Source organism: Sander vitreus, chromosome 24 (genome assembly GCF_031162955.1).
Source record: "Sander vitreus isolate 19-12246 chromosome 24, sanVit1, whole genome shotgun sequence".
NCBI classification, from domain to species: Eukaryota; Metazoa; Chordata; class Actinopteri; order Perciformes; family Percidae; genus Sander; species Sander vitreus.
Genome location: NC_135878.1, coordinates 12,848,500 through 12,876,362, shown reverse-complemented (window position 1 = coordinate 12,876,362; position 27,863 = coordinate 12,848,500). Strand labels below are relative to the sequence as shown.

At 40.1% G+C, this 27,863-nt stretch overlaps 1 protein-coding gene across 1 annotated transcript in view; it reads right to left on the bottom strand.

Moving 5' to 3' along the window:
* LOC144512837 (uncharacterized) overlaps positions 1–26,084 on the bottom strand; it is a 32,556-nt gene extending 6,472 nt beyond the window's left edge. Inside the window, 3 exon segments of the mRNA XM_078243790.1 lie at positions 6,987–7,007; positions 20,207–21,090; positions 25,719–26,084. Of these exon segments, the coding sequence (XP_078099916.1) occupies positions 6,987–7,007; positions 20,207–21,090; positions 25,719–25,758 (945 nt within the window). The 5' untranslated portion in view covers positions 25,759–26,084.
* Positions 26,085–27,863: the final 1,779 nt, after the last annotated feature.

Genomic DNA, 27,863 nt, shown 5'->3' with positions numbered 1-27,863 from the left:
TAACGTTAGCACGGCTGAATAACGTTAGCGCAACCAAGTAATGTTGAAGTGACAGGCAACAACATTGGCTAAATTATGTCCAATATTTTTGAAACAAAAAACTTCGGAACAACAGACGGCTCCTCTCTTGAGTATACGTTGTTCTGGTGTATCTCCGGTCTTTCTTCATCCTCTAACTTTCTTCTTTTGTTCTCTGCAGTAGCGACCGGAGCCTCTCCCAGCTTAACAGACTGTTATGCTACCTGGCTAGCTAGCAGCTATAATGTTACGCAGCATGCCGTTCGGCGGTGTAAATTTGTAAATGTAAAATCACAAAATTGTCACAAGTCACAAATTGTTGCATGCTATGGTGTTTTATCCTGTTAAAGAGAGTTAGATGTGGGTTATTAATTGTTGTGTTATAAAGTTACTACCATGAGTGAGAAGGGTACGTAGTTAACAGGGCTCCCGTTCTCAAGTCACTCGCAGATTACTTCGGCCGTAGAGCTCTCTGCGGCAATGCAATGGTATTACTGTATATGAAAAATTCATATACGGGAAATTAATACCGGTATACCGCCCAGCACTACAACAACATGGTTGTCCTTAAGGAAATGCTTGCTCTTGGGGGAATTACTGGAATTTTTGGGTCTTTGTAAATTATAGAGTGTGGTCTAGACCTACTCCATCTGTAAAGTGTCCTGAGATAACTCTTGTTATGATTTGATACTATAAATACAATTGAATTAAGAAGTTGGACCTTTTTATGGCAAGAAACGGCCTTGCTAGCTGGTGTGTCTAAAATTTGGAGGAGCTGCTTGACAAGATCATGGGGAGATTAGCAGCATATTGCCAATGCTGGTTACACATTTATTTACAAATACTGAGTCACTTGTCAGACAATCTGGCGAAAACGCAGGTCTTTCCATTCATTGTGAATGCCTGCGACAAAAAGTTGTGAATGAGTCATCTTTTGGAGAAAAGCAACCCAACATCACCCTATGGTGGACAATTAGGTTACTGCTGATCATTCTTGTCAGTCTGCTTTTAACTTACCAGGAAACATTTTGGCCTTTACCGCTGCCACAAAAAGATTTTAACACTATGAAGGTAAAAAAATCAAAACAAGCACGGAACTGCCCAGGAGTTTGTGGTGATTCTTTCCTGCCATACTTAAGAGCAACCTGCGGTTCCATTTTGCTTTGTGTGCTGATTGGCGATCATTAATCGACGATTGAAAGAATGGTTGGTGAATGGTTTTTATGTGCATATATTAAAGTGATTTTTACTGACTTAGTATCAGAACTATAATATCTAGAATTTGTAATCCTTTTAAATTATTTTGCATTCAATTTTGAATGAAAGCGCAATCACTTGCATTTCATGTTGCCATGGTTTTTTGATCTCTTCATTTAAATGCCAATGTATTTTGCAATTGTCAATTTTGTCATTGAATTTGAATACGCATTTTGCAATTGACATTTCAATATACAAAGTTTCAATGCAATCCTCAATTCAGTTAAAACTATTTAGACTAAACATTAGAATGAAATCTTAATCAATTGCATTTCATTTTGCCATGTTTTTTTTGTCTCTTTTTCAATTGGCAATTCAATGTGCCAGTGAAACAGCCCCCCCCCCCAGTATATTGCATTAACATTTACTTGGTCACCCAGCCCATTTTCATGGCAGTTCGTGATATGGTAACGTAATTTAATCTATTGATTAGTGTACACGGACACGTTCATCACGTTCTTTTTCGTGTGTCTCAGCACAGATTTTAAACTAATGTATTTCATTGGGAAGCATCTTTCGTAATCACAGCACAATTCTTTCTGCCAGTCAGGCTGCAGCAGAGAAGCTGTATACAGCTTTGCTATCATTGGTATTTTTAGCCCAATAACCGCTGTTTTAATCAACATTTATTCACCAGATCTTATCATGGTTTACATGTATTTCTTTTATTGGTATTATTTTGGTCTATTTCGGCCAGGGAAGCTGGGTTGCTTTTTGTTTGATATTTTTTAAAACTATAGCGCTACATCTATCAACATTTATTTAGCTGTTATCATGGTATTCATTTCTATTGAGAAAAACAGGAGCCGAATCCACCCACCCCAGAAGAACTAGTAAACTAGCTTTGTAACAGGTTCTGAGGCGCGTCTATAGTGGGAGCTGTAGTTTTTAAATACAGTTGTGTTCAAAATAATAGCAGTCCATCATCACTAACCTCATAAATCTAATTTTTTGGTAGAAGTGATATTTCTACATGGCAAATAATTTACTAGTAAGTGTTGTAGAGTCATAGAAAACCAACAGACCCAACAGTCATGACATGCATGATGCTCATTCTGCATTATTGAATCTGTAATTGAAAGGGGCATGTTCAAAATAATAGCAGTGTTGTGTTCAATTAGTGAGGTGATTGATTCTGTGAAGAAACAGGTGTCAATTATGGCCCATATTTAAGGAAGCAAATGTTGTGCATGCTGGTTATAGTGCATTTCACACTGAAATACTCAGCAAAATGGGTTGTTCCAGACATTGCTCTGAGGAACAGCAGACTTTGATGAAAAAGTTGATTCGAGAGGGGAAAACATAAAGAAGTGCAGAAAAGTATAGGCTGCTCAGCCAGAATGATTTCAAATGCCTTGAAATGGCATCTAAAGCCTGACTGACGTGGGAAAAAACGGTCAACTACCATTCGAATGGATCAAAGAATAGCCAAAATGGCAAAGGCTCAACCAATGATCAGCTCCAGGAAAATCAAAGAAGACTTTAAAGTCACCTGTGAGTACTGTCAGGATCAGAAGAAGGCTATGTGAAGCAAAGCTATCAGCTAGAAGCCCCCGCTAAGTCCCATTGCTGAAAAAAAGACATACTGAATAGGTTGAAATTTGCCAAAGGACACATTCACTGGCATTCACCAACATTCTGTGGACTGATGAGAGCAAAATTGTTCTTTTTGGGTCTAGGGGCCGCAGACAGTTTGTCCGACGACCCCCATGTACTGAATTCAAGCCACAGCACACTGTGAAGACAGTAAAGCATGGTGGTGCAAAAATCATGTTATGGGGATGTTTCTCATACTGTGGTGTTGGGCCTATTTATCGCACACCAGGGTTCATGGATCAGTTTCAATACATCAAAATACTTGAATAGGTCATGTTGCCTTATGCTGAAGAGGAAATGCCTTTGAAATGGGTCTTTCAACAAGACAATGACCCAAAACACACCAGTAAGCGAGCAAAGATTGATGTTATGGAGTGGCCAGCCCAATCCCCAGACCTCAATCCCACAGAAAACTTGTGGGGTGACATCAAAAATGCTGTTTCTGAGGCAAAACCCAGTAATGCAGAGGAATTGTGGAATGTAGTTCAATCGTCCTGGGCTGGAATACCTGTTCACAGATGCCAGAAGTTGGTTGACTCCATGCAACACAGATGTGAAGCAGTTCTCAGAAATAATGGTTATACAACTAAATATTAGTGCAGTGATTCAAAGTAAAGCAAACTCTTGAGACATTTTTTCAGTTCATAGAGTAAATGTTTGAGTTTGTAAAGAAAAATGCAAATACTGTTATTTTTTTGAACAGCCTAATATTCCTTTTTCTTCACTTTCTGTAAAGGTATAACACAAACTTGATCAACTTTGGTCATGTTTTGATTTGGAAATGAATGTGCAGTGTTCCCAAGGCATTGATATTATGGAATTAAAAGCCATTCTAAGGATTTTGAGCATTATTCACTTTTTTAAACACAGTGCTATTATTCTGAACACAATGGTATATTGGTATATTTGTCATAAGTAGAAGTTGGCAGTGTAGAATTTAGGATACGCCCTGGGTTGTTTCGGGATGGGGAACACACTGGTGTCAGATTTTAAAAATTGAATTGTTAAATAGGTGAAAGTAACTTATTACCATATTTGACAGTGCCTACAGTGGGTAAACGTTGGAGACCATATCTACAAGACAGCTGAGGTCCAGAGCTTTCTATAACAGCTGGTCCTATGTGTGTAGCACCTTCTGTTGCTAAATGACAAGCCTTCAAACATGGACTGGGTTCAAGGTTCAGAGGTCAATATTTCAAAGCAGGAGTAATGTATCCTCTTCAGACTGACTGACTTTGCTATAGTCCTACAACAATATTTAAAATTTTACATATCATGGAGACCACTTTGCAGGCGATTGATAAGAGGATAATCTTCTGAATATAATAATTAATATGTTAGGCCTAGCATAAATTATTTCAAAAAGTCATTAATTTAAAACAACTAATAATGCAGTGTCATTTTAAATGAAACTAAGTCCCACACATAAATATGCTTGTGTTTTTTTTCCCCATCAACCGCAGAATTAGAAAATTGTATTTTTAAATAACAATGCATGGAATAAAATAAAAAATGCTTCTCTTTGTGTATAATTTATTTGTTTTTCACAACAGTACAAGTCAAAATAAATGCAAATTAGTCAAACAAGCCATTAGGCTGTATGTGACGGGGAGCATGGCTGCCGTCATGGTAGCGATGCGCTACCTACTTTATCTCTCAAAGACTGAGTGTAAAAGGTATATGTTTGTTTAGCGTGTCAATATGTTCTCTTAATAAATCACACCGTTTTCAAATCATCTGTTAAATCTAGCCATTCAAATTCCCTACAGTAATCCCGTAGCTTTCTTGCACACATATTTAACATCCAATACTGCGGTGATTTATATGCTATAGCTACAACTAGTGCTGCAGCTATCGATTATTTTAGTAATCGAGTATTCTACCGATTATTCCATCGATTAAGAAATACTTTTGTTTTATTGAAGAGCAATAATATACAATAGTTTGGTTTAATTTTCGGAAAAAACTAAATTGTTATTGCCTACATTGCTTTCAATATCATCTCTCCAAAAGCTAAACATATTAAGTGCAGATAAGTGCCATATTACATTTTTAAAGAAAACATTTTCTGAAATGCAATAACAACCTCAAACTAAGGCATACATTAAACATACATAAACATGTGCAACTTAACTTTCAGAACTACAAGTTTCAACCTGTTGAAACTTGTAGCTGTAGCTGTTTTTCCAAAGGGATAGTCAACAAGTCAGCTCTTTAGATCAAATTCTGGTCACCACTATGTGTTTTCTTGTCTTTGTTTTTGCTAGTTGTGTCCATACGACTGATTTATTTTTGCCGGGTCCTCTTCATGGAATGGATGATTAAGTTAGACTCAACGTCGTGCTATTACTGTGGTAAGCTAGTTCAATTTTGCAGTAGACACACTGTACAGAGTTTTAGTTTTAATGACGTTTGAACTGATACCAAACTTTCAACACTTCGTCGTTTTCTCCAGCCTGTCTCTTCTCTTAGCCCCTCTCTATTTACGCCCGGTGTGCAACAGTAATAATCATCCGTGTGGAAACACCATGAGGGATACAACGTTGGTAACGTTGATTAAACGAAGCTTCGAGGCAAATCATTTTGCATCGAGGATTTTTAGTAATCAAATTATTCGAGGAATCGTTTCAGCCCTAGCTACAACCATCAATACATCATTCTCGTATTGTTTAAAACCATACCATTTACTTCACAAACATGACCGTTTACAATAACCACGCAACACATGTCTTTGTTAACTATATGTCTGTTTATAGAGTTTAAAAGGTAACATACTGTAACATCTTTTTTTGTGTCTTACCGGCGTCTTCTGTCTTTGTGTATAATGGAAAGTTTGCCGCGATCTGCGGGTATAAATGACGCTATGACTTCCGGGGTAACAGGAAGTGACCCGGAATTATGAGTAATTATTTTATTAGCCGTCAAGGTATCTTGTGGCTTTGTGAAATGTTTGTGTGAATCATATAAATAATATTCGGTAAATTTCGAGCTTGATAGATATATTAACTTTGGCTGTATTAAGCTTTTATTGTCTACTCACCTGAGCCACCCCTGTATTTTACTTTTGTGTTGGTATGTTCCAATTTTAGTGGCGGGCTTCAGGCTTATATAGAATGGCAGTGTCATTTGCTAGAGAGAAACTGGAGGGAGGAGCACGCAAGTCTGTTGGATGCCCTCAGAGTTGTGACTTGTTTAAAGGTCAATTAGAAAACAGTTGTATGTTTGTATAATGTGATTTTTTTGACTCTCAAGTCAATTTACTTGAAAGTAGTTTTTTCTGCTTTCCTTAATTTTTATATTTTCATATTTGCCTTATGGGCCTTAATTGGGGTAAATAATAAAAATCCCATCTTTTCAAAATCATCTCCGACTCCTCCTGAGTGTTTACATCTGCTCACGACTTCTCATCTACATCTACCCTCAACACTGTATTTCTAAACACTCAACTTTTGTATGGTATTTTTCTGCGAAAGGCAAATCAAAGTGCTTAGCATGAAACACTATTTTTTCATTATTGGTATTTTTATTGTATAATTCGTACAACGTGCAGAAATCTTTCACAGACGGCGAGCGGTAATTACTACATCACTTCCAGAATATTTCGCTGATTATTTTTTTAAACGTTATTACGGCGCATAACTTACTGGAACAAAGCTGAGCAACGTGTTGTTGCTGGTGACAAAACCACTGATTAAATATATGTACATTGAAGCAATATTGTCGTTAAAAACCCGCTGATCGCTGTCCGATTCGCTGATATGAATGCCCGCATTGCATTGTGGGATATCGGCTTTGAATGCGCCCAGCTCGGCTCATATCACAGTGTTCTGTTTTACAGCATACTGTAATATTTCACCGGTAATAAGACCGAAATAATATTATTAAAATAAAGAAATGAACACAATGATAATATCTAAATAAATGTTGATAAATGTAGCGCTGTAGTTTTAAAAATATCAATAAACAACAAAGCAACCCAGCTTCCCTGGCCGAAATAGACCAAAATAATACCAATAAAAGAAATACATGTAAACCATGATAAGATCTGGTGAATAAATGTTGATTAAAACAGCGGTTATTGGGCTAAAAATACCAATGATAGCAAAGCTGTATACAGCTTCTCTGCTGCAGCCTGACTGGCAGAAAGAATTGTGCTGTGATCACGAAAGATGCTTCCTATTGAAATACATTAGTTTAAAATCTGTGCTGAGACACACAAAAAAACCCGAGATGAATGTGTCCATGTACACGAATCAATAGATTAAATTACGTGACCATATCACAAACTGCCATGAGACTGGGCTGGGTCATCGTGCTTTTTGGTCTCTTTATTCAGTTGGCAATGCAACATGTCAGACGTCTCATCAAGGCGGGGCTTCAGTTACGACGTCACATCCTTGTTTACTGACTGACAGTCCCAGGCTTCCACTTCACTCAAATCCAGTTGTTAACGCCAGTCAAGGCCACTTCTGTTCTCCTTGTTCGGAAAGTTTAACGTTAAACCTTAGATAACGGCCAAACTGTCTGTTCAGCCTAAACTTTAGACATTACCAGTAATTTATTGCAGTGAGACCGTTGTTGGTATTTTGGGTTTATTTACATGATGAGGCATTACAATTAGCATTACCCTGGGTTAGTAGCTTGATAAAAATCTTGGCTAACACAAGCAAAGTAACTTTGCTAAAGTTAGCCACGTTTACTGCTGGTTGCTCACTAATTTACGCTAGTGACAACAGCGAAGGCAGAAAAATGTCTGACGTAAACACACAAGCATTTCAACCCCTTATCAACCTAACACCAGTCAGGAAAGCGTCAATGGGAAGCCTTTAGCCAACTGTAACGTTATATACTCTCGTTCTATAGCCGGCCAAAGACCAAGTGGTACACTTTCGGAATGTTCGTATGTATTCATTCCTCACCATATGCAGACGAAGTTCCATCAAGTAAGCCCACAGGCAGTAAAAAAAAATTGGTTGTCTAAAATGTAAACAGCGTATTAATGATCCTATAATGTCCTAACAAAAAACTTTTTTTGATGTGAGCAAATCCAGGCTGAAGCAGTGGATGTTGAACATAAGGAGGAAGACGTGTTAGAGTCACTACTAGGAAATGGTCTTTATTCACAGTTTTAATAAATCAAAGCATAATAATGAAGCTAAATAAGAGAGCTCTGTCAAACACATGAAATGTGCCAATTTCAAGGTGTGGGTACGTACAGTATGTATGCAAGTCTACACAAATAATGGTCCTCCATTCACCTGGTCTGACAAGCTTTTGACACACTGCCATCATTCAAGTTATCATTAAGGAGTCTTGTTTTAAAGCAACACTAGAGAACTTTTCCCGCTTCGGTCCCCCTACAGGTTGGAAGCGGAATTGTCCATTACATTACATTATGCAAGTTTGCCAGATCGGGAAGCGCGAGCTGTAGTTCCAATAAGACAACCTGTAGGGGGACCGAAGCGGAAAAAGTTCTCTAGTGTTGCTTTAACAGGAAAGGTATCCTGACGGTGACAACTGTTTGACCACATACAAAACCTGATGTGTTGACTCCATCTGCACGTGGAGAGAGACCATATCGGCATCTTTCTCTGTTCTTAAAGACCTTGTTAATATGATGCTTCAATCAACTTACAGTTCAGTCTTACTGATGTAATACAGTTTCAAAGGTTAAACATCCCCACTACAGTTTCACACAAGTGAAAAAAGTACTTTCAAGTTTGGGATTAACAGGGTCTAGATTAGGATAAAGCTCTTACTGGCCAACTAGCTGTTCATTTCTGTGCATCTCTCTTGTAACACATGTACTGTTGTTACCATGTGCATCTTTACACTTATATAATTATATCCTGAGTGTATTCAAGCTTAGTTTTAATAGTTAAATAGATGTATAGAAATTATATTTAGTTAAAGGGGAACTATGCAGTTTTTTTAGCTTAATTTAATTTACTTTAACTGAACAGCTTCAGAGTCATTGTAATGGTTATATGACTTTTTTCGGGTTGAATGGTGGTCGCCTCCCTTCCCCCTAGCGCCTGTGAGCGGAAAAACCACCCTTGCAACTTTCGGCGATTTACCGAAATTAGTGAGCAACCAGCAGTAAACGTGGCTAACTTTAGCAAAGTTACTTTGCTTGTGTTAGCAAGCTACTAACCCAGGGTAATGCTAATTGTAATGCCTCATCATGTAAATAAACCCAAAATACGAACAACGGTCTCACTGCAATAAATTACTGGTAATGTCTAAAGTTTAGGCTGAACTGCCAGTTTGGACGTTATCTAAGGTATAACGTTAAACTTACCGAACACTGAGAACAGAAGTGGCCTTGACTGGCGTTGACAACTGGATTTGAGTGAAGTGGAAGCCCGGGACTGTCGGTCAGTAAACAAGGAAGTGACATCCTAACTGAAGCCCCGCCTTGATGAGATGTCTGACATGTTGCATTGCCAATTGAATAAAGAGATCAAAAAAGTGTGGTGACCAAGTTAAAGACCAATGTTAATGCAATAGACTGGGGGGCGCTGTTTCACTGGCACACTGAATTGCCAATTGAATAAAGAGACCAAAAAACAATGGCAATAGGAAATGCAATTGATTGCACTTTCAGTCAAATTTGTGGAAAACTGAATTGAGGGTGCATTGGAACTTTGCATATTGAATTGTCAATTGTAAAATACATACTCAAATTGAATGACGAAATTGCAAACTGAATTGACAATTGCAAAATACATTGCCATTTGACCATAAAGAGACCACAAAACCTCCATAGTCTATATCCTTGACGTTCCACTTCCGGGATTGCTCCAGTGCCGCAGGGATATCTGCCGAATGCATGCGTTTTCTGTTTCCTTCCGTTTTCATTGTGTTGGAATTTTAAATTTGTTGGATTAATGCGGACTATTGTTGACTGCTCCTCAGATCTCTGCAGGGAAAATTAAGACAGCTAGCTAGCCTACAGTGTTTCCCACACATAGACTAATGTGTGGCGGTGCTCTGCACTATCACCACCGGCCAGCGCACATTGCGTTTTGTTATTATCTTTTAAACGCTATTTAAAACACGTTCAGCTGCATTTCCTTAAACTGCTCTTCTCCGTCTCTCTGTCACTTGTGTCTCGCTCGCACACACACACACAGCTCCTCCCACCGTGCAGCGGTTGGTGTTTTTAGCCCCCAACGGCTTAAAACACCATCGAGCCCACCGTGCACACAGCGTCTGTCTCCATAAAGGAGAGAAGATGGCTGGTGAAATTCACTAGTTCACAAAAGGTTGGTATCTATCTCGTGAACACCTTTACACAATCACATATTAAAAAGTGCTATAAAAATATTTTATGTTCTGAATACAATGTTGAGTCCCGACCCGACTCGTAGCAAACAAGCGATTGCGCCTGCTTCAGAAAGTTAACTAGTCGCAAGTTTGCGGTAACATGCAGTTGGGTTGTCGAGGTAAAAACACTATATGTAGCAGCTGTGAATCAAATAAACTTATTATAAATAATGTTATGGCATTTTTTTACTCTTACACTGAATGTTTGCTGCTTCAATCCAGACGAGTATTGAAAAGTATTTTCCGCGACTGAAAAAGGCACGGGTTGAGGATGAGGACCAGCCTGAACCGGAGGTATCAGTCTGAAACCGAGCTGAACAGTCCGACCAGTGGAATTAGTAATGTTATTAATTTGTTTACAATATTTTCAAGCTTCAACCAGTGAAAGTCAGGGTCAGGGAGAGAAAGAGAGAGATACGTTAGGCATTGAAGTAGGAGAGGAGGACCACATCACTCAGTTTTTGGTACTCGATTGTTACGAAAATAAGTATTCCCACCCCCCCCCCACAGACAACACACCTGGAGTAGCCAGACCCTCCTTCAGGGCGCTCTGAATAGATAGATAGATAGATAGATAGATAGATAGATAGATAGATGTCCTCAGGCCTGGACCCTTTGAATTTCGGGTAGATATGACAATGTACACTCAAGTTACAACTTCTTTGTTCATCAATAAATGCTCAAAATGGCCGCCACGCCACGCCCACACCATTAAACGAAAAGTTTTGCTTTTAATAACTTTATCGTTGAGGTCTTTAGATGACACAAACCAAATTTGAAGTTGATCGGATGAAATCTCTCAGAGTAGTTTGTTAAAGTATAGCACCTATTGTTTTGGGCCTACTTCCTGTTGCCACTAGAGGGCGCTATGACTTTGAGTCAATTTTGGCCGGTAGATGTCCTCAGGGTTGGACTCTTATGAAAAAAAAGTTTTGAGCCAATTGGCCAACGTACACTCAAGTTACACCCACTTCCTGTTTCGATGATGAAACGCACAAAATGGCCGCCCTGCCACGGCCAGGCCCCATGACCAAAAAATGTTCTTTTCATATCTTTTCATCTTCACGGTCTTAAGATGGTACAGACCAAATGTGAAGTCGATCGGATGAAATCTCTAGGAGGATGTGTGGAAATGGCCAAAATCAAACTAATTTCGAACTTTCATTTCAAAACGGCGGACTTCCTGTTGCGTTAAGGGTATGGCTCCAATAAGGTTTTTTGGACGTCTTGACATGCTACATATGTGTACCATGTTTCGTTAGTCTATGTTAAACGTACTGCAGGGGCTCCATTTTTTTTTTTTTTTGTAGGGGGCGCTAGCGAGCCATATTTGTGCGCCTATTCCCGAAACCCTTAAAATACGTAAATTGTCACCAGGCTTGATGCAACTGTCAATTTTGGTGAGTTTTTGAGTATATTAAGCTCCTCAAAAAGTTTATTAATTTGCTGGAAGAAGGAAGAATTCCTTTAGTTTCAATAGGGCCTTCACCGCTGTCAGCGCTCGGGCCCTAATAATGAAAAAGGAAGTCTTCTAATGTCAACCATTCTTTGTTGAACTTTAATGCTTTACAAACACCAAAGCAAGCAAGGCTGTGACTACATTTTGGAGAGGGACATTAGGTAGATCAATACACTGGTTGACTACGTTTCCAGAGCCGCGGCTCCGAATCGTAACGTTAGTTGGGACGGACGCGTTGTTGCTTTAGGCTAACTATATTAGCTTTAGCCTGGCTGGTAGCAGCTTTCTGCGGTGAAAAATGACCGGGAGGTCTCGTGATTATGTTGCATTAATCAGATGATTTAGTTTGTCTTTGCAGCGAACATAAAACACTGAGTACTGTAGCTTCACTACCCATGGAAAAGATGTGCATCACTGTCAGCTGCAGCTGTCGCGTACGGTACTTTTCTACGAAACCCAGTTGGACTAACGTTACGTCACATACACACGTTGCCCACCTGGCCACCTGTCTTAAAGGGGAAGGGTCAGCTGCTAACAATCATGTAAAAGGAAAAAGTTTACTTTTCTATCAAGCTGCAAAAATGTTTTAGTGTCAACTATGTGACTATCGCACATGCGCACATTGTGATGTAGACGATGAAACAAAATATCGTGCAGCCTTATTTTGTAAAGTATGTATGTATGTGTATATATATATATATTTTAAAGGTTTCGGGATATATATATATATATTTTTTTTTTTTGCTCCCACACCCTGCATCCTTTCCATGGATGTTTAATCACATTAGATATAATAGCCATTTCAGTGTTGACAAAAAAAAGACAGTAGTGAGACAGACCCTGTATGAGGCTGTAATACAGTACATTGGCTGTAATACTATAGTACTGGCATTCTGCAGTCTGCTAATTCTTGATAACAGATTATTAATGTACTTTTTCAGTTATGACTGACTTTCAAACTGGATAATAATAAAAGTTATATGGCATTATAAACCAGAGTCAGCTCATACAACAATGAATCTCATCCAACAGGGTAACTCTAACGTTAAGTAAGACAAAATATAAGAAGAATATGTAACATTGTAAACGTCTCCCACCTCTCCGCTGGCCAGCTGACAGTTTCCTCTCAGAGTTCATGTTGAAGTGCCTCTTCTCGACTTCTCCTCGACTTCTCCCCGACCTGCGTTTGAGGAAAAAGATATATAAACATACAAACAACATATAAAATAACACGTTAGCAGGAGCTAGCTGCGGATAACGTTAGCTTAGCGCGCGGATTCCCTGCAACAACACTAAACGCGTTTCCGGTCAGAGAAAGAAAACAGACCTGCTCTTTGTAGCTTCGTTTCAGGTTTTAAAACCTCATGCAGCAGTTTGTGATGTTTCTCTCTGGAAGGAGACCAAACACTGGCGCGTTTTAATCCGCCGTCCTCATCACGAGGTAAAATGCAAACAATGGGACGGAGGTCGTAGCATCTTCCGGGACCCGGAAACACAAACACAACTTCCGCTACACTCCTCTGCCCTTCAGAATAAAAAAGTGTCTTAAGAGTCGATTTTACCCACTGTCCTTTAATAAGATGAGATAAGATCAGTGGTTGAATGTAACTTAGTACATTTGCTCATGTACTGTACTTTTAAGCGGTGGTGTAGTATAATGTATTGTAGTGGGTATACTGTATTTATTTAGCCTATGTGAAGAAGAAATTAACAGATTAAAATTCTAAATATATCAAAAATATAATGGAGAGTATGTTGTTATGTGTCATTGGGCATTTTTAAGTGGGTTTGTGGAAATCCTGGAGCTTTCCTAGTGGGTATACTGTGTATACCTGCGTATCACGTAGACTACACCACTGCTTTTAAGGTATTATCATACTATATAAGAATATAAGGGATACATCTACTGTAATATAGAAAATAATATACAGAACAGTTGAACTATTCTAAATAGATGGCTTCAGAAGAACTTATCCATCTTTGGATTTATTTTGCTTTTCGAGATGGAGAATTTATCTAGACTCATCTATCCAGCTTATAACTTGGATATCTGATAAATCCATTCATCCATCCATCGTCAACCGCATATTGGGGTCAGCAGCTCCAACAGGGGGCCCTAAACTTCCCTTTCCTGAGCCACATTAGCCAGCTCTGACTGGGGGATCCCGAGGCGTTCCTAGGCCATGACGCCCACTGCATGCCGGTTAGATTTGTGTCCGACTTGATCCCGACTTGCTCTGACGTCATTCACAGGTGGGCAACGATAACCTTGCGAGATCAAGGCGGCCGCAGGTTTGAGCAGTTGCTTTTCACCGACTGCATTACCCAGGCAGACCCAAGGCATGCTGGGAAATGCCTGGCTCTCAGCTGATCTAACAGCTGATTGGTTCAGAATCGACTCAAAATGATGACATTCTATATGAACTTTTAATTGTTTTTGAATCGGAGGGATTTTAATTGCTATTGGCCTCATTTAAAGGCTTATTCTGTACAGAACACATGTTGCGTGGCTGGTAATGACATTTAGAAATCATTGAGACTAAACCCGCTCAGATTACAGATCATCTACAGTCTGTTCAGTAAGATCAGCAACAGATCGCATCACAACTTCAACTTCATATGAAAAAATAAGCATCATTAAGGAGAAGTGACATAGAAATTCACATCTACTGAATATATTTGTGTTTTGGACTATTGGGATGGGCAAAACAGACAATTTAAAGACCTCACTTTGGACTCTGACAAAATGTGCTGTACACTTTTCTCTATTTACTGGTGTTTTATAGACTCAATTATTTATTCCTTGAATATATTCATCAACAATAATATAATGGTTAGTTGCAGCTGTAACTCTGTCTCCTCTGACAGACTCTGCTGATGTTAACACGTCTACCGGAAATAATGAAAAGACACCGACAGCATCAATGTGATAGGAACATCTCAGCCTGCCCTGGTTGTAATGGTGACATAACACCTATATTTAGTAATCTGTCATCTGCGTCATATCAAGTTAAAGATCAGTTCCACAGAAATGCAGTTCAGAGAAGTTGACTCAACAAAGTTCACTACCAGTGGTGGAATGTAACTTAGTACATTTACTCAAGTACTGTACGTAAGTACAAATGTTGAGGTGCTTGTACTTTACTTGAGTCTTTTCTTCTCATGCCACTCTCTACTTCTACTCCGCTACATTTCAGAAAGAAATATTGTTCTTTTTACTCCACTACATTCATCTGACAGCTTTAGTTACTAGTTACTTTACACATTACGCACGCAAAACACATGTAGTTTATACAATAAGATGTTTTGTTATAAATTAAACTACCCAACAATGTTTAGGCCTACAATACAGCTGATATAATTAAATTATTAAACACTTAGTTGACTGACAGAACAGTTTGGATTGTTTCCAGTTTCTAAAATATGAGGATTTTTCTGCATTGAGTACTTTCACTTTTAAGACTTTAAGTACATTTTCCCGATTAAACTTGCATACTTTTTCTTAAGAAACATTTTTGATGCATGACTTTTACTAATGTAACAGAGTATTTTTATAGTTTGGTATTAGTAATTTTTTTTTTCTGCCTTTAATTACCGGGACATATGCTGTATATATAGACATATATCTATATTTCAATATGTGTTGTTGACTACAGATTTAACTACATTATTTTGGCCATGTGTGACTGTGAAAGTATATGAATTATTATGTGAGTGTGTGTGGATTGGCTCTGACGGCATCCGCATCAATTAGGGATGGCACGGTTCACAAAACCCACGGTTCGGTTCATATCACGGTTTTTGGTTCTGTACGGTTCTTATTTTTTCTTTTAATCTTTAACACTCCAGAATGATATGCTATATAGCTAAAATTAGCATATTGGATGCATGTTGCACAATGCTTGCACACAGGAGCAGTTCTATCTATTGTTTTATTTCCGCTGTCATCATAGGTAACATGAAATCCAAAATGTTCCCACACACCAGACTATATACGACGCTGGCGCATCCTCCAACTCCGGGCAGCCTTCTTTATCTCTCCCACTTGCCATTTCTACACGTGACGTGACCTGCAGCACTCCACGCTCCACTTGAGGAGTGGTCGGCTCGGCTCGCCGCCTCTCAAAATCTGACGAAAATCTTTTAAACTGACCTTTGTTGATAAAAAAAACAAACAAACAGATAGATTCAGCAACTGTATGGCCTATTTCTCGCTTAAAATGTTTTCAGAAACACGTTTCGGTGAACTATTTTCGTAAAATATGAGATCGTATTCACAACGAGACGCCATTAGAGTCTGTTTTGAAATTCAGGAGCAGCAAGAAAGACCCACATGACAGAGAAAACATATCTCAACTTTTAACCTTCTGAAATAATCAATGAAGTTACGCTGTTGGACAGCTCTGCTCTGTTTACAGTTTAGAGAATATTGTCCTCATTAATAATGTATTAATGTACCATCCAACCCTTATAACATAGAATATGTACAGTAGATTTATAGGCCTGACACGTTCTGCTCATCTTGCATCCATTTAACAATTATTTTACATACAAGCATCCTAATCGGGATTCATGTGGACCAACCAATAATGATAATAAACTTTATTTGCATAACACGTTTCGTACAAGAAACAGCCTAAAGCTCAGTAATTTATAATAATGAAATGACATGCAGTGAGTGCTTTACACGAAACAACATAATTAATGCAGAATAAGATTAATAAACAAAATGAAAAATAAAATAAAAATGGTGATGCAGTAATATTTTCTACCGGGTTGTCCACGTTTATAGACCCAGCATGAAACACAGTGAAAACGCACGAGGCGAAGTATCCAGATGTGCTCGTTTCATCGGCAGACCCACGTCAATAACATCCGCCGCCGCCGCATGATCACGCAGCCGAGTGTAAGGACAGTCGGATTCTCCTGGCACCGCTGTTGTATTTTACTATTTCCTTTTTGAATTCTCCTTCACACCTTTTCCTGACCTCATGACGTTTACCATCGGGGTTAAGGAAAAGTGGTTAGTAAAGGACTTTGGAAGGTAATTGTTGACTTTTCGCCCGCAGCCTCTCCTCCCCTGTGCCGGCGTCTGTGTGTTTGACTGCAGGAGTGGAGCCAGGTGTGAGGGAGTCAGGAGTCCAGCTGCATGTCGTCAGCAATCTGCTTTATACTGTACACCTGCTTTCTCCTGCAACTCAGCGTCAGATCGGAGACACTTTGCCGTCAGTCTCGTTCCTGCAATACTGTTCTTCTGTTTGCTTCGTTGTATATCATTCACTAAACCCCTGTCTCTAATGTCAGTAATCAGCGGGGGAAGTTTTACGCTTATTTCTGTTAGTTTAAATCTTTAACTTAGACAGGAGTTACGAGGAGACATGCCAGTTGAAATAATATCTTTTCTGACAACAATGCTAATGCCAGTATTTTCTCCTTTTGAAATTTCCGTTCCGTGATGGAATGTCTGTGTTTTGGCCTGTGTGTTGTTATCAATTGCCCAGTTTGACAGCCAGGCCGGGTTGACAGATATACCTGTAAAATAGTAAACCCAGAGCGCTACAGCTGTAACGTTAGTACAGCAATGAAAGCAGCAAACAAACGAACAGGATCAACGGAGATAGATTCTACCCAGCATGTTTCATGACCCAACAGTTGCATGACCAGAGACGTTACAAACCCCGGGTAAATATTGGAGATGTATGTGAAAGATGGAGACAGCTTAGAGCCTAAAAGGATGCCGAGTTGGCTAATTTCCTCCTGAACAGGTAGCTAAGCATTAGCTTCAGGCTAATTTGTCACGGCTACAAGGGACGGGCATTTTATGTCATTTCAACATGCGTGTACTCGCATTGAATGATATAGCTAGAGTACCCGAGTTGGTTACTCGCAAAAACAAATTGAGACACAGCCAGTAAAGGGATCCCGACTGGTCCTGGCTAACGCTGCCATGCTAACCCTGCTAACTGCTAACGTTACCGGAGGACCAGGCAAGCGGGCCACGGCTGTTTACAACGTGTAGCCTGTTCAGTGGCCGTAGCCAACAACGGTGAGTTATTTTAAGCACTTTTTATTTTACTATATCTCTTTACATAAATATTTTTTTCTCCTTAAAAAACGAATAAAAAAAGAAAAAAAATGAAATTTGAATGGTATTATAGGCACTGATACCGTGCAGGCTTCAGAGCTGCAGCACCCACGGAAAATACTGAGCATCCACGTGTGCCAGACTGCCAGTAGGCTACATTCATTTAAAATTAAACATTGCAGTTGTTGCTAAGTGGAGCGCGTGAGCGCTGATCGCAGTTATGTGTCAGTTAAACTTCCCATCTCCAATCCTATCTGCATTTGTGAGAAGTGGCGCTGTCCTGAGTCGAAAGATAGCCTACCTTCGGCTTTATTATCGAGTTAATAGGCGTGTGTGTTCGTGTCGGCCGCTGTCCATTCCCTAAGGTTCTGAAATGAAAATTTGTGTGTTGTGTTATGTAAACAAACGATCGGGGAAATAAACACCTCTTGTCCGCGAGTCTCCTGAGAGAGCTCCAGCCAGCTCACAGCGGGGTCTGTGAAGGTGGACAGGCCGACCGGCATGCCAGCAATCCCGGCAGGCTCCCCGCCGGCTGTCACGTCAGACTGTGGAGCTTCTGAAATCCGACACAGTCAGACCAAATTTGCAATTAGCCATCAGATTTCGTAAAACAGCCCATATTTGAGCCCTATATAGTTGATTTCTCGCATAAAAAAAGTCTCAGAAGTGAATTTAGTTATGAAATAGCAGACGAACAATGTATGAAGTTTCCAGTTGTTGGCCACAACAGCAATCCATGGTTGTTGTGATTGTTGCGGCGCTTTGCACACCAACACACTTGACTCTGAATTTCTGATTGGGCGGGCCAGCTGTCAATGTGGGCGGGCCCCGTCCAGGCCTGCCCACAGCTCCGCGCCTACCTGCAAAGTTTATAGGTTATTATAGAAGAGACTAGGATTAGTGTGTGTCTGACAGGGTGGGGGGCGTGGCATGACGATGGTGGCTCTCCATGATGATATCGTTCATCGGCACAACCCTAGATCACAGACTTACTGATGCTAAACTGGAGAATATGAATTCTGTATACTTTATACAGAGTGAGCGGCAGCTTCTTATGGAAATATGATAACGTGAAACACATTTGGCAAAAATAAAAATAGAAGCACGGCCGCGGGAGAAAGCGTGGCAGATTGAAAATGTCATAATTATACCATTCTGGGAGTTAGGCTAATCATTTGCACAAACAGTTGTAGCCTACTCTTTGCCTTAAAAGTGAACAGAAGAGAATGCTACTCATGCAATTTACCACGAGGATCAATTGGAACTACTAATCTACAATGCTAGAATATCATGCGTAAATATTTCTCTCTCTCGTATGGGCTGAAATATAAATTTCTTAAGTAACATATTAACTCCCACTGCTAGCTTTTAAGGTAAATTGTACAGCTGTTTGTTTGTGCAAATGACAAGCGAGTCCTTGAATGGTATTTATTTAAGAACAGTAGTTTGTAAATGTATGTTTTTACACTATTATTCAGAGTTTCCTTCTTTACATATTATATGCTTTGCTTCCTCATGGGCCCATATACGGTCATAGAAAAGGAAGACACTGAAGAAATTGGACTCTGAAATCTAGAAACTGTAATGAAGTGATAAATTCCATGTACACTGTGAACATAACTAACACAGTGATATTCATCAGTAACTTCCCCGCAGCAGAATATAAGGCCAAAACCCATTGAGGTGTCCTCTCCCTGTTGTTACATGAATGTACAGTAGCCTACACTATATAGTTACTGGTCCAGTGGACTAATATGAAATTAGGATGTACAGTTAGGATAGGTTTTTATAATTGTACAATCCTCCCAAATTATAGTCCCAGTTCACTGGAGAAAACACAAATTGTGTGCTAAGAATGCCAAATACGATGCACATGGTAGAGTAACATACATGATTCTTTATTCTTAAAGAATACAAAAAAGAAATAAATCGACTAAAATAATGAAAGGCGGTATAGGTCTCTGAGCAGTCTGCCCTTGTTGGAACCCCTATAGAAACACTTCTATAAATAGGACTTTATATAATGCCCTTCACCACTGACTCCATTTAAAATACTTTTGTAACTTTATCAGCCTTTTCCAAGTATCCCAACAACTGCCGTAATACAGTGCATTCATCAAATTCCTGAAAACGATATGAACAGCAGTATAGCAGCAACAATGGCTGTCACATGAATAATTATTAAAATAACGGTCACAACTTTAAATAATAACAGTGCTTAACTGAACAGCCCATAACCTGGTCGGGACCACCAACACACTGGTGAAAAGCTGCTTCGGTCTGATAGACTTCTCCAGCCTTGAGTACAGGGGGCAGAGCCAACCACTGACAATCAAATCAGGATCACCTCAGTAGAGCAGACAGGGGAGAAGAAAAACAAGGGGGGACTGTGTAACACTCACGTGTTGGGCTCTCATGTGTCTATGTAAACTTCTACTCACTGTAAAACCCATCTTACAGACTGAGCAGCTAAATGGTTTCTCTCCTGTGTGGATTCTCATGTGTGTGTGTAAATCTCCACTCCGTTTAAAAGCTTTCTTACAGACTGAGCAGCTAAATGGTCTCTCTCCTGTGTGGGTTCTCATGTGTTTCTGTAAATGTCCGCTCTCTATAAAAGCTTTCCTACAGACTGAGCAGCTAAATGGTCTCTCTCCTGTGTGGATCCTCATGTGTCTATATAAATGTCCACTATCTATAAAAGCTTTCCTACAGACTGAGCAGCTAAATGGTCTCTCTCCTGTGTGGATCCTCATGTGTTTCTGTAAACTCCCACTCACTGTAAAAGCTTTCTTACAGACTGAGCAGCTAAACGGTTTGTCTCCTGTGTGAGATCTTGTGGGTCTCTTCAGATGTCCACTAGTGCCAAACCTTTCCTCACACTCGTCCTCACCAGCACTGCACCTTAAATCACTAACAGGGAATGTATCATTATTCAGAGAGTTTAAACCTGACTGAGGTTCTCTGGTCTCCTTCCAATCAGCACTATCATCAGTCTCAGGTTCAGAAGAGTCTCCGGTCTCGTCATCAGTGTCTGGTTGTAAATGTGTATCTGGCTCTGAGTTCCTGGCTGGTTCTGTTGCCATCTGTTCAGTTTGTCTTCGATGAAGCTGTGAGAAATGAGGTTTCTCCTCATCGTCTTCACTCTTCACAGGGACAGGGGTGAATGTGAACTTGGTGATATCGGCCTCCTCCGGCCCTTGAAGCTGCTCTCCGTCCTGGCTGATCCGGAGTTCCTCCTGTTCCTCTTTAATGTGTGGGGGGTTTGTGTCCTCCTGGTCCAGACTGGAGCTCCACTCCTGCTGATGTTCTTCACCAACAATCACTTTCTGGACATCCAAAGGTAGCGCTGAAACACAAACAAATGGCTATTAATGTGAATCTCAACAATACTTTGCCAATTTGATATATTCACTCTCGTAAGGACTAGGGGTGTCAGGATTCTCAATTCAATCTTAGATTCAAAGCTTTTTTGGGTAACACTTTATTTGAAGGGGTGCGCATAAGACTGACATTACACCATCATTATTATGACGTGACGCCTGTCATGAACATGGAGTCCTTTTGAGTATTCATGACTGTTGTCATTAAGTGTCATTTGGTAAATTATGACACTTTTAATGCAAAGTTAGCACTGTCCGAGATGTCTTCGTCATGACAACTTGACATTAATGAAGACAACAATCTCTGCGTTATGACAACTTGACATTAAACAAGACAATACAACCTGTCGATGTCTTTGTAATGACAACTTGACATTGTCCTAGACAACATACCCAGTCATAAATATGTCATGACAGGCCCAATTATCAAAACTTTAATAAACTATTTAGCTTTAAGCGTAAACTGTCATTAAGAGGTTGGTTTTTACATTGGCTGTCATGAGAGCATTATAATTGTGTCATGAATATTTTTTTTACAACAATTATGACCTGTCATGAAGTTTGATTTCATCGTCAAATGCTTGTATGACGGTGTCATGAATAATATCCTTGACCTCAAGTAAAGTGGAACCATTTGGACTTAGTTATAAAACGACAGTTTGACGACAGTGAATGCAGTACCGAGGTGATTTATTGAGTTTCGGACTTGTTGATAACTACAGTTAGCTGCCGTTAGCTCTGTTAGCTGTAACGTTACAGCTGTCCAATTAGCTAGCTAGCTGACTCACCCCTGGGCTGCAAAGAGCTAAACCCGGAATGAAAACCACTTCGGTAACGTTAATGCATTCCCGGTCATAAACTGGCCTCCTCCGTAAGTCTCGGAGGCTGTTTTTAGTCCCGGTCTGGCGACACCGACTCAGCTAAAGCGCTAGCATGGCGGAATGAATTGAATCCGACTGAATCGCTCCGAAACTGCCCTGGTGGAAAATCAGCTTCACGCACATTCAGCGCTGTTGGCTACTGTAAATGCTAATCAATATCTGCACCCTCCCTACTCGTTGCCTTCGTTGGTTTGATTGGTTAGGTTTAGGCATAAGGAGTGCAATTGGTTAGGGTAAGAATACCAGGGTTGGCCAATCAGAGGCAGAGTAGGGCGGGACATGTCTTCACCATCAAATTTGCTTAGCACGGAACTTTTGGTGTCTGTGACCACGGCTAGATGGATGGGACCAAACACAGCAGAGACCAGTTTTACGACTGAGAATACACTGCCGAGAGGGTTTTCCTTCCAGGTTTGGCTCTTAGCAGCCCCGGGGTGAGTCAGCTAACTGAATTCACTAGCTAACGGCAGTTAACTACAGTTAGCGATTACTTTAGTAAGCTGCCGTAAGCTAGTTTTAGCAACAAGAAACGTTAGCCTAAAGCTAACATTATCCGTTCAAAATTCATTAAATCACCCCCGGTACTGCATTCACTGTTGTCAAACTGCTTTTATAACTTTTGAGACATCTTATGACGTCCATCTCAGCAAAGAACAGAGAAATGTCGAGTTACAGCAGCGCGGTCTAGAAGCACAGCAGTCAAGCAGCTGAGAAGAGCAGAGAGGGCGACTCGGCAGTCTACTAACTTGTTGATCAGCCTACCAATATAAGCGGCTCTGTTTTAGGCTACAAAAACGTGCATGCAGGTTAAAATTTAGGCTCAAAAAGGTTTTGTCGTAATTTAGCAATAAGCAGACGTTAACTCCTCTAGCTGCTAGTGGGGCTGGGCGATAAATCGATTTTATCGATTAACTCAAATGTGTAGTTAACGTCGATTTGTTTAAATGAAAATCAATTTTATCCTTAACATCCGCCGACGCTCCCCTTTGGGCACCCGTAGCTCTGAACTGGCTCAGCCCTCACCCCGCGCATTTGCCATAGAGATACACAAACAACATGGCAGCGACAGGGACTAACATTAATTATTTTCTTAACTAGTCGTCTCATTACTTACTTATCCTTAATCTCCGCCGAAATGACCGGTGTTGCACCGGCAGCTTGCAGTGCTCTGTCCCCGGCTGAGAGTCACCTGTTCTCGGATAGCAGACCACCAGCCGCTGACCTGAAGAGGAGCACCATGTGGGGCACCAGAGGCGGTGTTGAGGAACTCTTTTGCGGCTCAACACATCACTAAATGCATGATACGACCGAGCCAGTCTGTAGCGGCAAGCAATAGCAATCGCCCGCTCTGTAGCACGGAGCTCCTCTTCGACGTTTGTTTTTACAGCTAGTTAGCTACTACGAAGGAACTTGCTACAGGTATGCTACATTAAAGAGACCATGGGATGTTAATGTACATTACTCAGCAACAGGTGAAAACAGGGACACGGTTGCGTTGTAACATTAAAATTATTTGAACTTTTAGCAAGGAACGAGAAGTGATTACCTGTAGGCCTATGTGTGAAAATAGCTTTATCTCACACATCCGTTTTGTTGTTGTTGTTGAATATATAGCCCCCCCCCAAAAAAAAAAAAAAACAATGGTAGGGAAAACACTCAAACCACAAAATATATGAATATATGTATGAATGAATAATCATAATGGTATACATGCCCCATGTGTGGGTAGGAGTCAAAACAAAATAAGCCCTAAGCTGCTAGGCTAATGTATGCAGTTGAACGCGCAATTGTACTGCAGCGCTAATGTTCCCACCTCAGCTGAGAACAGAGAATGGCTATGCCTTACCTACCGTGTATTATATTAAACGTTACCTGTAGAAATAATTCATAATAATGGTAGACAACATAGATATATCCCCTATATATTCAATCCAGTCTGTTCATGAAGTGACGAGCAACTTGACTTTTTTTTCTCCATAATCTCTTGAAAACAGGATAGAACACAATGATGATAACTAAACAATGACTTTTGCATTTATTATATTTCATATCACACGACATACGAACGCCTGTAAACTTTCACCAGCAAAATCATTTCACCAAATAATTTGGTAATAACAATAAATAATCTGCTGTCATATTTTAGTTCACAGTCACTGAACTTTATTTGAACGGTGCTTAACAAATGCACATTCAGAAATACAAAGTATTATTATCGTCATGTCGGCCCATTTCCTCTGCCTCATTCAGGCTCTGCCTCCCTCCTCTCCGTCTTTTTTTTTGTTGTTAACACTGAAATAGCTATCGTATCTAACGTGATGAAATGTCCATGGTCATTCCCGACTGCACCTGAATGCAGCTTTATTTCACTGAGAAAGAGAGAAAGAAATGAGACAGATTGACTGTGCTTTGTTGTTTGTCAAACATTCAGCTGGACATAAACTCTTGGGCAGTTCAGTGCTTGTGTTTCGTTTCTTTTTTTACCCTCATAGTGTTTTAAATACTTTCTTGTGGCAGCAATAGAGGCAGTGATGTTTGCTGTCAGGACTCTCTCACTGCCTCAAAACACAATGCTGCAACAAATATTGCGATTAATTGTGCAGCCCTAGTTTTAGCCGCACCGTGTGACGGCCAACCAGGTAATGTGAATGCAGCTAATCACTCACGGATCCGCCCCCTCTCCCACACATTGAAAAAAACTCTGGACTTATCGCTCTCTCCTCGTTTTTTGACAAGGAATAATAAAAAAAAAATGTTTAAAAGTCGTCAAATTTGCAGGTCGTGCGCGTGCGAGCAGTTGCAAAACGTAATTGCACCGTCTCAAAAAAATGGCCGCAAAATAATCAGTGAGGAGACCTGAAATAAATTAATAATTAAAAAAAAGGGCGGTGATGATGTCATCAGCAAAGTAGAATGAGTCGGGTGGTGGCGGTCAGAGAGTCCCTGTACAGTAAACAGGAAACATCACTGCCACGAGAAAGTTTTAAAAACACCAAACACAAGCACTGAACTGTCCAGGAGTTTGTGGGACAGCTGACTGTATTGCCAAACAACAATACACAGCCACTTTTCTTTTTCTCCTTCTGTGGAATAAAGCTCCATTCAATTGCAGTCGGGTCCGCTGAGACCTGTAAATGATGCGACGGAAAACAGTAGGCCTTATTGTCAAATATAACGTTTACTTGTGCTACACTGAAGGCACTAGTAGACTGGTACATTGCTGATTAAAGACATAACTATTGACCTCAAGAGAACAAATAGTTCTTGTGTGTTTTGAGTGTTGTGAGCTCTGTCTCTGGCTCGCTCATCACTCATTATTTACCACACTGGGTGTTTGACGTTTAGATGCTGTACTCCCATTTCCAAGACAGAGAGGAGGGAGGCAGAGTCTGTATGAGGCTGTAATACAGTACAATGACATTAATAACAGTTATAACAGGGCTTGGTTGAATTCAACGGCATTCTGCGGTCTGCTAATTCTTGATAACAGACCGTTGATAAGAATAACAGACCGTTGCTATGCATAGCAGAGCGTCGCCATGGACGCAGCGTGGTTAATTTATCAGCTGTGGCAAAAAAGTGGATAGTAATAAAAGTTATGGCATTATAAACCATAGCCAGCTCATACAACAACGAATCTCTTCCGACAGGGTAACGTTAAGTAAGAAAAAAAAAGAGAGAAAAGAATGTGTAACATTGTAAACGTCTCCCACCTCTCCGCTGGCCAGCTGACAGTTTCCTCTCAGAGTTCATGTTGAAGTGCCTCTCCTCGACTTCTCCCCGACCTGCGTTTGAGGAAAAATACGAAGCTCACAACATAAAAATAAAAATAACACGCGTTAGCAGGAGCTAACTGCGGCTAACGTTAGCTTAGCGCGCGGACTCCCTGCAACAACAGCAGTAAACGCGTTTCCGGTCAGAGAAAGAAAACGGACCTGCTCTTTGTAGCTTCGTTTCAGGTTTTAAAACCTCATGCAGCAGTTTGTGGTGTTTCTTTCTGTAGGAAACTAAACACTGGCGCGTTTTACTCCGCCGTCCTCATCACGAGCTAAAATGCAAACAATGGGACGGAGGTCGTAGCATCTTCCGAGACCCGGAATCACAAACACAATTTCCGCTACACTCCTCTGCCCTTCAGAATAAAAAAAGTGTCTTAAGAGTCGATTTTACCCACTGTCCTTTAATAAGATAAGATCAGATCAGTGGTTAAATGTAACTAAGTACATTTATTCGTGTACTGTACTTAGGTTTAATTCTGAGGTATTGTCATACTTTGTCATACTTTATATGAATTGTATGTTTGATTGACTGCACTACTACTACAGTACTAAATGAGGTCTCTCTGTTCTCTAAAGCCTCTTGTTGACGTTTAAATATGAAAAAATGTGAACGATATACAATATTCACGATTACCCTCTGATTATTGTGTATAATATACCTGTAACTTTGAAGTTAAATATGTAAGGATCATAGTTACAAATAATAAGAATATAAGGGAAACTGTAATATAGAAAATGATATACAGGAGATTCAAAGATTCAAAATCCTTTATTAATCCCACAATGGGGAAATTCACACTGTTGCAGCAGCAAGGAATAGTAGGAAAAGTAACAGAACAGTAGAACTATTCTAAATAGATGGCTTTAGAGGGACTTATCTATCTTTGGATTTATTTTGCTAACGGAGATGAAGAATTCATCTAGACTTATCTATCCATCTTATTTCTTGGACGTGTCTGATAAATCCATCCATCATCTTCCGCTTATCCAGAGTTGGGTTGCGGGGGCAGCAGCTCCAGCAAACTTCCCTTTCCTGAGACACATTAGCCAGCTCTGACTGGGGGATCCCGAGGCGTTCCCAGGCCAGGGAGGAGATATAATCCCTCCACCTAGTCCTGGGTCTTCCCTGAAGCCTTCTGGATGTGCCTGGAACACCTCCCTAGGGCGGCCACTTGTACCCTCCCTAGGGTGGCCGCTTGTACCCAGTTGTTACCGTCTGATTATCTGATAAATCAATCAAAACAATTAATCTACACAACTTCAACTTCATATGGAAAAATAAGCATCATTATACAAGGAGAAGTGATATTGTAAAAATCTGTTGAGGAAGGGGGTCTAAATCCTATTATCTCTGATCCAATGAAGTGTGACATCAAATTAAAATGGTTACAAAAGGTTCCTTAGGAAAGGTGAAAATGTTTGGTTTGATATTCCATTGAAATCTTCAGTAAATTTAGTGGTATTGATTTCTTTATTAAGATGTGACTTTGATATTTCCAAACTACCAGTCAAGTTATCTGCTTTCAATCAACAAGTGTGTCGAGGAAACACTGGGAGAGAAGAAGCTGCTCTTTTTCTTCCTCTTCAGTCCGGTGTCTGTGTGCGTCTGATCCCAGGATGCCATCATAACCTCATAACTTCAAATTCCAAGTCTAAAAAATACATCATAGTGATGTCAAAACAAGTCTAAACAGTGTCAGGAACCCAGTCAGTTTCTGAGAAATCACACATCAGATGATGTAGTTCTAGTATCTGTCCACTAAATGGAGTTAACTGACCATCTAATGAAATAACTTTCATCACTGGTCCACTACTACTGTATATTTGGGACATTACGAGGCAGAAAGTTGCCAGAGATCCCCGGGCGAGGCTGTTCACTGTGTTCCTTAGTCCTGGTTCCTATCAAAGTGGGACCAGAACCTCCAGAACCTCAGGCTGCCACAGATGGAGTCTGCTTTTAAACCTCTTCTTCAAACAAACTCTGGCCTTTAAATACTGTAAAGGCCTTTTTTCTTGCTTATCCATGTAAAGACTTCATATCTTTGTTTTAATCACATATAGTAAATTGTATTTCTTGTT